This window comes from Folsomia candida, unplaced genomic scaffold, assembly GCF_002217175.1.
Source record: "Folsomia candida strain VU population unplaced genomic scaffold, ASM221717v1 Fcan01_Sc003, whole genome shotgun sequence".
NCBI lineage: Eukaryota > Metazoa > Arthropoda > Collembola > Entomobryomorpha > Isotomidae > Folsomia > Folsomia candida.
In genome coordinates, this window is record NW_019091195.1 from 8,739,972 (window position 1) to 8,754,201 (window position 14,230).

The 14,230-nt window shown below is 35.7% G+C and overlaps 2 protein-coding genes across 2 annotated transcripts; both read left to right on the forward strand.

Moving 5' to 3' along the window:
• The first annotated feature begins 532 nt into the window (after nt 1–532).
• LOC110845943 (autophagy-related protein 9A) lies at nt 533–7,153 on the forward strand. Its single transcript, XM_022092504.2, has 19 exons — nt 533–1,547; nt 2,341–2,464; nt 2,548–2,590; nt 2,671–2,805; nt 2,869–3,088; nt 3,157–3,243; nt 3,423–3,460; nt 3,584–3,711; nt 3,781–3,892; nt 4,008–4,080; nt 4,182–4,360; nt 4,444–4,575; nt 4,661–4,835; nt 4,898–5,140; nt 5,204–5,266; nt 5,352–5,480; nt 5,555–5,781; nt 5,865–6,057; nt 6,129–7,153. The coding sequence occupies exons 2-19, from the start codon at nt 2,341–2,343 to the stop codon at nt 6,321–6,323; spliced, it is 2,496 nt and encodes an 831-aa protein (XP_021948196.1). The 5' UTR covers nt 533–1,547; the 3' UTR covers nt 6,324–7,153.
• Nucleotides 7,154–8,903: 1,750 nt separating this feature from the next.
• On the forward strand, nt 8,904–13,646 carry LOC110846392. The gene is made up of 8 exons (XM_022093124.2): nt 8,904–9,480; nt 9,564–9,753; nt 9,829–10,640; nt 10,741–10,830; nt 10,938–11,113; nt 11,205–11,384; nt 11,511–11,684; nt 11,784–13,646. Exons 3-8 carry the CDS (start codon nt 10,381–10,383, stop codon nt 12,128–12,130), a joined length of 1,227 nt encoding a protein of 408 aa, XP_021948816.1. The 5' UTR covers nt 8,904–9,480; nt 9,564–9,753; nt 9,829–10,380; the 3' UTR covers nt 12,131–13,646.
• Nucleotides 13,647–14,230: the final 584 nt, after the last annotated feature.

Below are 14,230 nucleotides of genomic sequence, written 5' to 3' on the forward strand. Positions count from 1 at the left end.
AAATCAATTTCCATCAAAATTTTGTTTTTCTCGAGATTAATTGATTAATATAAATAAAAGTAGCATATCAATTCCTTAAAGGGCCTTATTTTCTTGTTGCGCAACTATCACTAGTTGTAATTCAACAAATTCCACATTTAATCTCGGTATAAGAATGACAAGGTAAAAAAGCTGTGCAAAAAATTATGCATGTTGTCAACATACGGAGAAATATTGAGCGAGAGACTGTATTGGCTGATAGAGCGGCCAGAGCAAACTATAATGCCCCGTTAACCAAAACACCAAAATATGAATTTTCTGTTTTTTGTCAACATATTTATATTACAAAACCCCTGATGCCCGCTGTAAGTATTTGATCAATCCATGTATTTAAATCTAAATTATAAGGGACAGTCACTGTCCGACAGTGTATGTTACATAAACTATAAACCCTATACATACAGCATGTACCTGGTCAACAGCAGGCTTATAGTCTAGTTGCTAAATCAGCTGGCCAAAGCAACAACAAATCGTTTACAGCAGCGTCGCACTCGTTGTTTCCAAGCTACTCATCCATCCACCACCATCACTTTACTCCGTCGATTCCTTCCACTTCCTTCAACTTCCACCAGACAAAGAAATTGGCACTCTCTTAACCAGTACACACAAAGAGCCCCTTTTATAGGATCAAATTTATTGTAATTGGTCTAGTTTTAATCCACCAGTTTTGATTTTTGCTTGGTCGTAATTTTTGGGTGACCAGCAGCATTAGGTAGGACAAGGCCTTATCGTGGTCTGTATTAGAATCTATGTTGAAAGGATAGCGCAATTTTCATTCGTGTTTTAACTCGTCGTTAATTATTTGTTATTCTTACTACAACTGCGTTGTTTTGTCTTGCAAATCTCAGTTACCCAGTGTGTGGAGCATTATCATTGTGTATCACATCAGGGATATAAAAGAAAGCAAAGGATAATATACAGTATAGTTGGGTTGATTGTTCCGATTGCATTTTACAAAAACTGAACGTTTGTGTATTGATATTATGCAAGCGTTCTCCCTAAACAATGTAATCATGGCGTTGCTTTGAGATAAATTGTGGGGGTAGAGGGGAGGTAGACAGAGTTGCTCTCTGGAAGGTTCAAGGTCAGTTGGAGATTTCGATTTCGACTTTAAATGAGATTCGTTTTCTTTGTTAGTTTTATAACTAATGATTTACATTTACTGCAGTAGTAGAACAGACAGCTAAGTTAAATAAGGAGAAAGAGAAATACAAGAACGAATCCTGAAAAAGTAAGGAAACCCAACAATTGATGCAAATATAGGTACACATAATGCTAGAAATTATCAGATACATATAAATATTGTGCAAAAGGCAGTGAACATAAAATACTTACGTAATCGCTGGTCGAAATTTCAATAAATAATTAAGCTAGTTGCATGTCGTGTCTGTAAAGTGATTTTTTAAATTAGCACAGCGTAGATTTACTAAGAACAATTTGCTTAGTGAAAATTAAAAGGAGCTCTGTACTTGTGGTGCAGGACAAAGGACACAGGAAACCGCGATAAGGTAATATATTATTATGCTATTAACTTTGATTTATCATTTAATGTGGTGATGCTTTGGTTTCTTATTTTTTGATCCGTTCAGTGTACGTTGATGATAATGATAATTGACACAATTTGGCAATATATCAATACGGAATGATATGATAATGATGGCTTTTATTAGTTTTATTGCCTGAGTTTTCGTTAATTTTCGGTCTATGTGACATATAGGGACATAGACTATGTCCCGATATTTTAGTCGTAACTTTATCACATGATTAAAATCCAGTGTAAAAATGTCTAAATCCATAAGTAGAATGTGTTGCAATTGCATACAATTATTTGTTAGCTTATCATCCTCGACTTATATTAGTCAGCACTACTGGGTTGTAATCGCGGCTGAATAATTGCGGATAACTTGTTGTGACGTTGTTTGTTTTAATTGTTATTGCGATGTTGGATTGTTCATAATAATACGTTTTGTTCCAAATCAAACAAGTAAAATCAGAGTATCTCTCTACTCCAGTATTTTATGGTTCATATATGTGTATAAGTACCATTTAGTTTATTTGTATTGCATATTATTGACAGTATTTTTGTTCAATTACTCTGCTAAAATAGTGGAGAAATAGTGCTCATTGTCACTTATTAACGTTTAGTGACCTTAACCTTTGTTTCACCTCAATCTAATCCTGTGTTCGTTAGGAGGTCAAATTGACCTGGTCAATACAAATACATTTGGGAGATAAATACTAAATAGTACAAAATCTGTACAAATTAGTTTTTAAGTATAATTTTGTTGTGTACAATTTTAGATGGAGCGAGCAGGTTATCAGTCACTGGTTACTTTTGCTAATGGAAATGACATAAATAATGGGGACGACAATGTTCCTCCAAATGACCACAATGTTATGGCTCATGTTCCAGAGCATAATAAAAGTAAGCTCCTACACAGTTATACTCTTGGATATTAAAATTTAAAAAATGTTCATTTTTTAAATGTTGTGCTTGTTTTCATACAGCTCGCTGGAATCATATTGAAGATCTCGACTCCTTTTTCAACAGGTTAGTGCAGATTTTGTGTATATTTTTCCATTACTCTTATCAATGCACACGTAAAATGTACATATCTCTTTCTTCACAAGGGTGTATTACTATCATCAAAAACATGGATTCGTATGCATCATCTTGCAAGAAGTTTTTGAGTTACTGCAGTTTATTTTCGTAGTTTGTTTTGCGACATTTTTGTTTGAATGTGTGGATTATCCAATACTGTTCGGGTATGTAATTAAATTTGCGTTTTGAAATGAATGGTCAGAAAGTAAGTGATATGTTTATTGCAGGCAGAAACTGCTGAATACAACAAGCCCTACAACAAAAATTACTTTGGACCAAGCAGTAATTCCTATGGGGGAATGCGTAGCGGGATTCAATTTTTGGATGTGGACTATTTTAATTGTTGCTGCTGTGTTTTGGTTGCTTCGATTAGTTTTCGTCATATACAACACTTCATTGAACTGGGAGATTCGTGCCTTCTACAGAACCGCATTAGGAATTGCAGATGTAAGATTACATGCAGGTTTAATTAAAATTCGTAAATTATGTAAGTATGCATATGTACATATATGCAGATCGATATTGATAACCTAACGTGGAATGACGTCCAGACTAAGTTGATTGATGTACAACGAGAACAGCAAATGTGCATTATGCACAAGGTATGTAGTAGTATTTTTATTACAATCTCCAAAATTATACCATGAAAATAATTTAAATGGATTTGAACAACACGTTTCCACTATTATCTTTCACTAATTTCGGGATCTCGACTTCTATTCCACTGTCAAAAATGTATCAAGTATAAAAATTCAATGACCTTTAATTTTTTCACAAACAGGATTTAACTGCCTTAGACATTTATCATCGAATTTTGAGGTATTGTTAATTTTGTTTTTATTACTGATGGCTATTCTATCAAATCTTACCTAATCATAGAATAATATCTAGAGTAATAACATTAAATACAAATGTAAAATTAGGTTTGCTTGGTTTTTCTAGGTTCAAAAATTACATGGTAGCAATGGTGAACAAAAAAATGCTGCCTCTTACAATATCTATCCCATTCATTGGAGATACTATTGTCTTAACTCACGGGCTAAAATATAACTTGGAAATGATACTATTTTGTAAGTGTGTGAAATTTTGCGAAAACGTTTAGAATTTTCTATGCTATTTTGGATTTATTATCGTTTCAGGGGGACCTTGGGCTCCGTTTGAAAATAGTTGGCATCTGCGAGAGGATTATAAGAAAGTATCGAAAAGAAAAGAATTGGCGAATGCGTTGAGGAAGAGAATATTATGGATTGGGTAATTTAAAATCAACAATAACTTAGATTCCTCATCTCAATTAAAATAACAATGTCGTTGTGTGATAACCCTAACCCAATACACAAATTAACTCTATGTATGTTAATTTTTCCAGAATTGCAAACTTTCTACTTCTTCCACTTATATTCTTGTGGCAAATCTTGTATTCCTTCTTTAATTATGCAGAGGTATGACAATTGTAGTACAAATATCTGACGATTGATAATATCAACTTGATATACATAGTACATATTTTTAATTCACTAATATATTCCGTGATTTATTTTAGATTGTAAAACGAGAGCCTGGCACACTAGGAACTCGAAAATGGTCTCTGTATGGTCGTCTGTTTTTTAGACATTTTAATGAGTTGGAACATCAAATAAATGCACGATTATCACGAGCCTACCGTCCTGCATCAAAATATATGAGCATATTCAACGCCCCCATTATGACGATCCTTGCTCAGTAATTCCACAATTTAATCTATCTATTCCGTTGGGAATACTGTTTTCATTAATAATTGGTATAACTTTCAATATATTTTTTAGAAATATTGCATTCGTTTGTGGAGCAGTATTTGCAGTTCTATCTCTACTTGCAATTTGGGATGAAGATGTACTGACCGTAGAACATGTACTACTCTTAATAACCGTTTTAGGTACAATAATTGCAGTTTGCAGGTAGATTAATTAAACCCATTTTACTATTTCTTACTATTTATCAGTGGATGTGGTATTAATATAAATGATGTTTTCCTTATTTTAGAGCATTTATTCCAAACGAGCAACTTATACTATGCCCAGAGACATTGCTAACTGCCGTTATAGCTCATGTCCATTACTTTCCGGATGAATGGCAAGGGCAATGTCACGGTTGGAAGGGGAAAGCACACACAACGCCTACTCGAGATTTACTTTCTGATCTTTTTTCTTACAAAGCGGTATATAGTTAATTTTATTATAATTCTATTTTAAGTTATATGGGCGAAATTTGTATTTTCAGACTTACTTAGCATTGGAACTTCTTTCGCCTATAATTACCCCTTATATACTGTGCTTTAAACTTCGATCGGAGGCGTTGGCGTTGGTGGACTTTTTTAGAAACTTTACGGTGGAGGTTGTTGGAGTTGGTGATGTTTGCTCCTTTGCCCAAATGGATGTTAGAAAGCATGGAAATCCTACTTGGCAAGCTTCAACCTATGACATGGATTCATCCGACTTGCCACCAAAGAATTCATTTGTTCAGGTCTGTAATTATTAATCACCAAATTTAAATCACATATTTTAATTTCGCTAGATTGTTTTACAGGCTGCAAATGGTAAAACCGAATTATCATTGGTTCACTTCACTCATACAAACCCAGAGTGGAAGGTAATAACATTATTTATCTCACGGATGGCAACATGCAACTCTTAAGAATAAAATGATAATACGAGATTTGTATATATATCCAAAGCTTCCCAAAGATGCCGGTACATATATAACCAACCTTAAAGAAAGAGCTGCCAAAGAACTAGGAATGCCAGTTATTCAAGAGAATGCATTGTTTGCATCTTTAAATTCAATCTCCTCTTTAGGAGATGAGGTAACTGATTACGATGAAATTTTGTATAATATGATTTATTTCGTGATTTTTACACACGTTTTTTACACACCTAGTACTCCAATGTAGTTACAAGTCTTCTTTTTGAGAATCAATTGCTTCGATCGGTCGCCCCCGGCCAAATAGACCCTTTGTTTGATGGACAGCAACCAACTCCCCCATTAAATCCAAGGGCGTTCTCTCAGTTTCGTAGTCACAATAACCCAATGCAAATGTCATATCGTGGTAATGTTAACCAACTTGAAGGTCCTCCCAATTTTGGTAGACGTGGAATTCTTGCTGGGTACGTATATAATATTAACCCAACGACGTTTAACAATTCTGCATATTGGAGAATATCGATTGTTTTATTTTAATTTAATTTAGACTAAATCAAAGCCAGCATTACGGCAGCAACGTGCAAGAACAGTCAAACATTAATATGATGAGTTTCGCAAATAGTTTTGCACAATATCCTAATCCAATGCTATCCCAACGACCTAATGACACCAATATTGAGCTTCATGCAGTAGATATGAGTTTGGATGCTTTGTATCTTCATGAATTACATAATATGGAGGTAAGGAACTTTTGAAACATTGGGACAGATTGAGAGAGGCTTCATTCATATAGTTTTGTATTCACCATTAGGTAAGACGAAGAACCTCCCAGCCTGGCTATTCACTAGCTACATCGATGCAACAAAACAATAATCAAAACTCAGCATTTTACGAAAGCCAACCGCAGCTTCACTCCAGTAATTCAAGCCCTATTCAAGAACAACAAACAGTGTTCCAATCTGAGAGAACGCCGCTCTTATCAACTACAAACACTGTTAAGTCTTGATGCCAATTTTTAAATGTTTTTAAAAACATGCTCGCTCGAGAGCCTTGATTTCAATATAATTTTAATATCGCCATCGCATCTGCACAAATGAGGCATCATTAGTATGCAATGACGCAATATTTGACTCCTTGTTTTTTTTAAATATCGGACAATTATCCAAGTTAACAAGTTTTGTGATATATACTATTATTTAATTACTAATTAATTAGAAAATGATTATGACGTGTATAGTTGTTGACTTGTAAATATATTGTTGATGTGGCATTTATTTACATAGATAGGGTTTTAACTGACTGAGTCAACTGACAGTCAGTTCTTTCGTTGACATGATGGTAAAACAATTTGTTCACTTGCAATGTAGTTACCTTATGAATTATCATTAACAAATGGTGTCCATTATCATTTGCATTTTAATAGCTAGTTTGTGAGCTATTTTTTGCAGATCTATACATGTATGTATGTACATACACACCACGACGAGAGCAAGTTTAATAATTAAATACCTGATTATTCACTGTGAATTCGTAATTATCGTAAGTACAATCTAGTCGTTAGTGTAAAGAATATTCTGATGGTACCTTCCCTTGTTAACTACTAATATATTACGTTATATATTACTTCCCGAATTTTAGAAAATAGTCTCAAAATGTACTCTCGTCAGTCTCACGCAGTACATAAATCAAAATAATACGCTGTGGTTATTATGTATTGGCGAATGAACACTATATAGCAAACAGGATGAATGACGATCCAACAGGTAGGCTAATAGTGCTGTATCATCATCATTTATGTGCAATTAACAATAAACTCGTCTCGTCTAAAAGTTCAAAGTTTCATCGCCTTTCTTTCGAACCTTTAGCAGGATTCACGGTAGATTATTAGCTCCTCTCCATTTCTACTCATGCATGCATATTTACATTGCACTAAACTACGTTGCTGTTGTTGGCTGTAATGCAGAAAAATAAATGCAACCTTCAGATTTTAGTTTGGGAATTCATTATCGTAGGATTCCAAGTAATATTAGAATCAAGCGTGGCATGAAAAATTCATTATGTTAGAATCAGCAAAAAAATGCAGCTTCCGTATAAGCTTTAGGCTGTATATGTAAGGAGTGTCTGCATACTTTGAACGTCTTCCCACATGACATGAGGTCGAGCGTCTAGGGCAATCAGTCAGTTTTTCACTAAGGCTGTCACAATGGTTTCAAAAAGGGCAAATTTTTGCATCGTATCAGCAATTGTTCTCTGTATTTTGACTCCATCTACCTTTGCGTGGCCGGCTGTGGGTGACGACGACGAACCAATTTTCTTGGAACCACAGTTTGACCGAGTAAATATTACAACGTACTTATTAAACGACAGACTATTAAAATTTCAGCTAAAATGTGTCATTTTCGACGGACCGTGCGATGCTGTGGGTCATTGGATTAAACGTGAGCCATTTTTATTATGTTATTAACATTAGTATTAAGTAAATGCTGCAATTTCTTAACCAATATTAGATGCATTAAAGCCAGTACGTTATAGTGATAGTTCATAGCGTACAATTTTGTAGGAATCTCTTTAAAATGCATGATCATTAATTCCTGATTTAGTAATAATAAAGACATTTTTGTAGCAAGGGTGAAAGCAGCTCTTCTCGGGGAGTGCTTGAAATGCACCCAAACTCAAGCAACCTATATGCAAACCTTGATGACAATTTTGACCGATTATTTCCCTGAGATTCACAGGGCTGCAGTCGCCAAATACATTAATGGACAAGGCATCAAAATCTCAGAGGAAGATCAGAAACTTATTCAGAAAATTAATTCTAATTCGGGGTGGGCCGAATTAAAAGGTCGATTGAAACTAGTTTTGGAAGATGTTAAAAATGGAAAAATTTCTACTCCGTCCATTTGAACCACAATTTACAGATTTTCTTTGTTCTTAAGAATACCGTAACATAACACATTTTCACTAGTCCTTTGGTAGTCGCATGATGTATTAATTGGATTTAGATATCAATAAACTGTCGCGAAAATATATACATAGGAATATCTTTCAGAAATACTTGGAACGGTGGATGACAACAAAAATACGGGTCTAAGCCTGAAAACGCATAATAATAATATCCGACAACGACGAGAGACGAAAGGTTCTGATCCGACTAACAGACCCATCGTGCCCCAATTCATCCCCCCGGACACCGTGGTAAGCTTTGATGGTCAGCTACTGTCCACACGAGGTTTTTTTATGGTTATCCCAAATCAGCCACGTCGGACCCCCTCAATTCAGAATCACCTCCCACAGTTTGGAAAATACCGAGGAGAATTTCCTCCCACAATTCCAGAAAATGTACCCAAGGACCTCCCACAATTTCTCCGCAACTGATATTGTTTTGTGATAACAAACATTGAGAAATTTACTTTCGGTTGAATGAATCTTTTTATCCAAAATCATTGCGTCTTCGCCGGCTGTGGCAATTGGAAAATAATAAGTTGATTATGTCATCTTTTGAGTTATGCAATGTGATCTGTCAATAAATATGTAACCCTTGAACAAAGAATCATTAGTATTGCAAACATCCTCCATCCTGTGACTCTTCACTTTTTCAGACTCTTACTCTGGTAGCGAAATCGGCATACTTGTCTTATCAGATGACTACTGTGTTAACATGACCTGAGACTTGTGCATATAAAAATAGTGAGCCACTTATTATTGAATATTTGTAGTTCTTAAGTTCCTGCCAATTATCATGTGGTGAAACGACTCGAAAAAAGGAGAAGTTCCACCACATTTTCTTGACATGAATCTCACTTTCGTTAATTTCTGGACGTGTATGATTGTTGGCTTACTGTTTTGGAAATCATCTGAAGTGGAAGCCTACGGGCATTACCATTACGGAGGTTGGGGCGGAGGTTGGACATCGGGTTGGGGGTGGAGGAATTATTACAAGCCAAAATTCGGGCATTACCACCATCCGCACTACTCACACGGGCATTACTACAATTACCACAAACAGCATTCTCCTTTAGTTTTCTGGAAAACGATTTATTTTGGAAAATGAGATAAAAATATTTCGTTCTTCAACCTGTGGTAAAATTGTTTTCCAAGAGGATGTGGGTGTGAGACGAGGAAAGCGTAGCGTCCTATTTTTGTTTATTTATCTAAAAAAAAGTGTAAGTTAGCATTGACCCAGTGCTGGGTGAAAAATATACATATTCCCCAATTCACGAGACCAATATATAATTTTACATTTTAGGCAAAGCCAAGAATATTTACCACAAAGTGTATGAGGAAAAGTATAAAGCCAGGGAATTGCCATATTTATAGTGCAACCTGCAACTGATGCATTTCCAGTCGTTCGACACTGATTGTTGGTATGAGTGTGAATATTTACAAGAAGTGAAACAACAAGAGATCTTAGAACTATGAATCCATCTGCAAAATTGGTAAATCTTTGAACCTATTTGTTTGTTTATTATGTGCATTAGTTTAAATTACTGATTTTTGTCACGCGTTTTCAGATTCTGATCGGCATTTGCTTGCTTCTTGTGATTATGACCATTGTAGAAGCACATGGTGGTTATCGAGGAGGATATGGAGGTCATCGGGGTTATGGAGGTTATCGAGGAGGTCATCATGGAGGGTATCGAGGGGGTTATGGTGGTCACCGTGGGGGGTATGGGGGCTGGGGAAAATAAAATTTAGTCATAAAGGTAGTTGAGTCTGAATAGCAATTTAACATGTGTCCATAATCCAATAAATAAATAGTTCGTGTTTAAGCAAGTAAAATAATAAGCTAATCATATCGTGCGAACATTAGTGACTTTATAAATTTAGAATGGCCATGGGTAAGTCTATATAAGAAAATAGTATTTCCAATTCTTCTTAATGTTGACAACAACACCGGAAACTGAGAAACCACGATGACGGCATCTCTCCTTAAACCCACAATGCACCACATCATTAAATATGACACATCGCAATCACATAATGCGTATCACGCAAAACTTTTCTTGAAAATAGTTATACACTTGAATTGAGCAAAATTTGTATTTTTTGGGCATTTTTGAAAAATGCCATCTCACAATCCGACAACATCTCCGAAATCAAGCAGCACAAACCATCCAGAAATTAGTGAGAATAGTGGCCATCATGGGAATCGGTGGGCTAATGTCATCCTGGACTTCACGAGCATATTGCTGGCTGTCGCCGAGATAAGCCTCGTTCTATTTCTTTCAATCAATCACTTCAGCCACTCGCAGGGAGTAATTGCCATTGCGATGCTTGGACCAATTTTCTTAAATTTTGTTGGAGTCACATATTTCCTCTCAAAGTAAATTTGTATGCAACATCTCATGTCATTCTTCTGCACGAATGTAACTCACCCACGTGGCTTTCATTTTAATTAATGTATGTTAAATTAACATTAACAGCAACGTAGAGAGGCAAATTTTAGAAGAGAAAGGGTCGTCACGATGCGCAAAAGATATTTTCCAAGTCCCATTATTTGGTCCCGTATTCACGTAAGTCCAACTAATTATTTAATCAGTTTTTGACCGGAGGGGTAATGTGGTATGTACAAACAGAGCCTATATAACAAATAAGTTTGAATGGTTTTACGTGTACACAGAGCAATACAAGTGTTCCTGATTTCGTCTGGACTTTCATCGTCTCGAGATTATGCTAGGTTTGAAGCACTCGCCATAAAAATGCGACAAGCCGAGTCCTTTTTTGGGGCCGCACCCGAAGCTTTAATTCAACTAACAGTGCTGTTAGTCGCCGAAGAACAAGAACTCACTTTGAATCGTGAGAATTTTGCTCCCAGCACAAAAAAGTTCAATAATACAAATCGATTTCATTGTCTCTCTAATAAATTTTCCTGTTTTGTTGTTTCTAGAATATTTAGAAATCACCATCGTCATTTTGTCCGTCATTACACTCAGCGAGGCGAATATGTACGCACTTTCGTCAAATTACTTTCGGCTTTTTCACACTTATGGCCCAGACGATTGGAAACTGCCCCACTTGGCATTTTGGCAAAAGTGCATCCTATTTTTCCATGCATTTTTCTCCATCGGTGAGATTCAGTAATTTATTGCGAAGTACAGTCTCAAAATTTTGGCATTGTGTTTAATAATTAATAACGACGTTTGTACCTATATAAATTGCGTGTAATACATATGTATATATTTATAAATCGCAGGGTCGAGATTGGCTGCGATGGCCTGTCTGAAAGCCGCCGTTAAGTATTTTGTTCTGCCGTCTCGTACTCTTGGACTCTCTCGAATGACTGCACAAGAATCCAACAACTTGGGATACTACTTGGCCGTGTTTTTCCTCGTGGAGATTGGATTTCGAATGATGATTTACTACATTAGTGAGTCCACCATGATCGGGTCCACCCAACCAATCAAATGGGCTTAGCAGTTTGAAATAAATTTTCTAAAATTCGAAATTATTTCCAACATATGTGTAGTTCGACTGGTCAAGTACATGATCATCGACGATGGGATTCCCAGTGGGTGTTACGAGTCAATCAGCTACGGTTGGCGAGCCACAATTTTGGACTTGGGCTTTCAGTCCAAAAACATTGCGATTCAAATTTGGTTCTATTTGGAGAATGCAATTTGCTTCATTATTTGGTGGGTGGCCGTCTCGTTCGAGGCCGGAGCAAGACCAATGGTTGAACAAATTAGCAACAATGTCCTGGCACCATTAGCTGCAATATTTGTCATGTTCACCCTCATCTCCGTTTTTCTGCTCTTTGCCTGCACCGGGCTCAAACTCCACACTTTAAGGAGCCCGTTCCACAAAATTACATAATGTTAGTCGTGTAATTATTACGTACGACATATTTTTAAATACATCAAGATACTAGTTGTTTAATGAAATCTGCCATGCAATTTGGGATTCATGGACAAGTATTTCACTGTATATGTGCATCAAGATTATTTGACATTTTACGACTCCATAAGTGTTGTTGAGGTTAGTGTCACTGAAGGGACACTTGCGTTATCTATAAACTAAAAGTCAAGCAATTGCAATTTCAAACTATGTACATATACGAGGGGTGATCAAAATTACATTTAACTCCTACTTCCTGTTAAGCTTTTCGTACTTCATTGTGTCATCTATGTAAATTTGTACATATGTAAGTGCTTCGACGTTCTCGTGATTTCTTTATTCAATTCGGCATTCCCACAGTTTGGTTCCTGACAGGTAAACCTGTCAATTTGAACCTGTCATGAATAACAACTTGTCATTTGTTAATTATAATCTATTTATTTGCTAACCTTGGTTAAACCTGAAAATCAACGAAACACTACATAAACTGGGTGATTGTAGCCATGCATTTAATTTATAGGGCGTGCAGATTAATAATAAGATTTTAATCGGGCATACCGTAAAATGTATCGAGAAGATGGACAGAATACATGGATGAACGAAATGAAATGATATGCTTTGAACTTGGAGAAGTGTGTGACCAAAGCTCATCCATCGACACTTTTGATCTGTGCATGCTTATTTTTAGAAGGCAGTAACAATTCAATTAAAGCTTAATACATCAGATGGCATTTAGATAATTATCTTTGTTCTAGATAAATCATAAAAGCTGATAATGTACCACATGTGACGGTCTCATTCATATTATAATTGTCGAAAACATGTAATTTATTGAAGAAAAAACGGCTCTACTCTGTTAACCAACCATTTCTGTTGGTGACATTGTGTCGTGCAACAACCTCTCCCTCGCTACTTTATGACGAACTGCATATACGTAAATAGTATCTGCACTTTGTCTTCATGGTTGAGTTCAGTTACATGTTCACTAACATAAAAGTACATCTTTCATGTCCCTGAAGAAATCTTGCCTCGTATGAATGTTTTAAGCTAAAAACTTAAAATGCTTCAAGTTTGTTTTAATTCAGTAACATAACCAACAGAGCCCAACAAATGTATGTGGACCTACCGTTCAAATTCAAAATTGTAGCTCTGAAATTCTGAACATATTGAATACAACGTAACCTTGGGCAAAAATATTCGCGGACTTAAACTTTATTTTATAGATTGCGTGTTTTAATGAATTATCTTGGAAGCATTAAAGCCATTTATCATCGTTCGTTACGTACTTTCTCTGTGCTATAAAGCAATCATTATTCTTTAATTTAAAAAAATCGTGTCTACAAAAATGCGTAGCAAAGTGAGAATTAATAAATCTCATTATCAGTATTATTTGTACGTGCCCATGTTGCTACTTACTCCTTTTTTGTATTCAAAGCGACAGCCTCTTGTTTTCAAAGAAATGTGGTTTGGAATAAAAATGAGTGGCTACAGTCAATCAAGTTCTATTGTATTTAACTAATATTCAGCTCCCACTCTTGTCCCATTTACGAGACATTCTTCTTATGCAAATTTCACTACGCAGAAAAAAACAATATTATGTGTAAAATGGGTTACATAATAATCAGTCGTGGTCTGACCAGCATGACATTTTTTTAGCTAAACCCTCATACAAGATCCATTAATTGACAGGAAAGGATAATTCATTATTCACAGTCTTTTTCACTTTAATTTATCAATTGGAAATGACACAGCAAACCAGGTGAAGCAGTAACGGACGGGATCCGCATAAAATTAAATTAACTACGGTGTGGACAGGTGAAATTCGATATTAAAAGAGATGCAGAAGAGTAATGTTTTTTTGCAAAATTCTGGTCCCCAACAACCTTCTACATAAAATTAATGTACATGTGCTGAAAAGTCGTATGCACTACATAAAATTCCTACGAGTAAAGTGAGGGGGCTATTAATAACTTACATGCATTTAGAGATAGAAAAGCACATGGTCCCCTTAATATTGGTCATCATATATTCACAGACCCCCAAGATATGTAGCTTTGTTTATGTAAAAATGGTACCCAA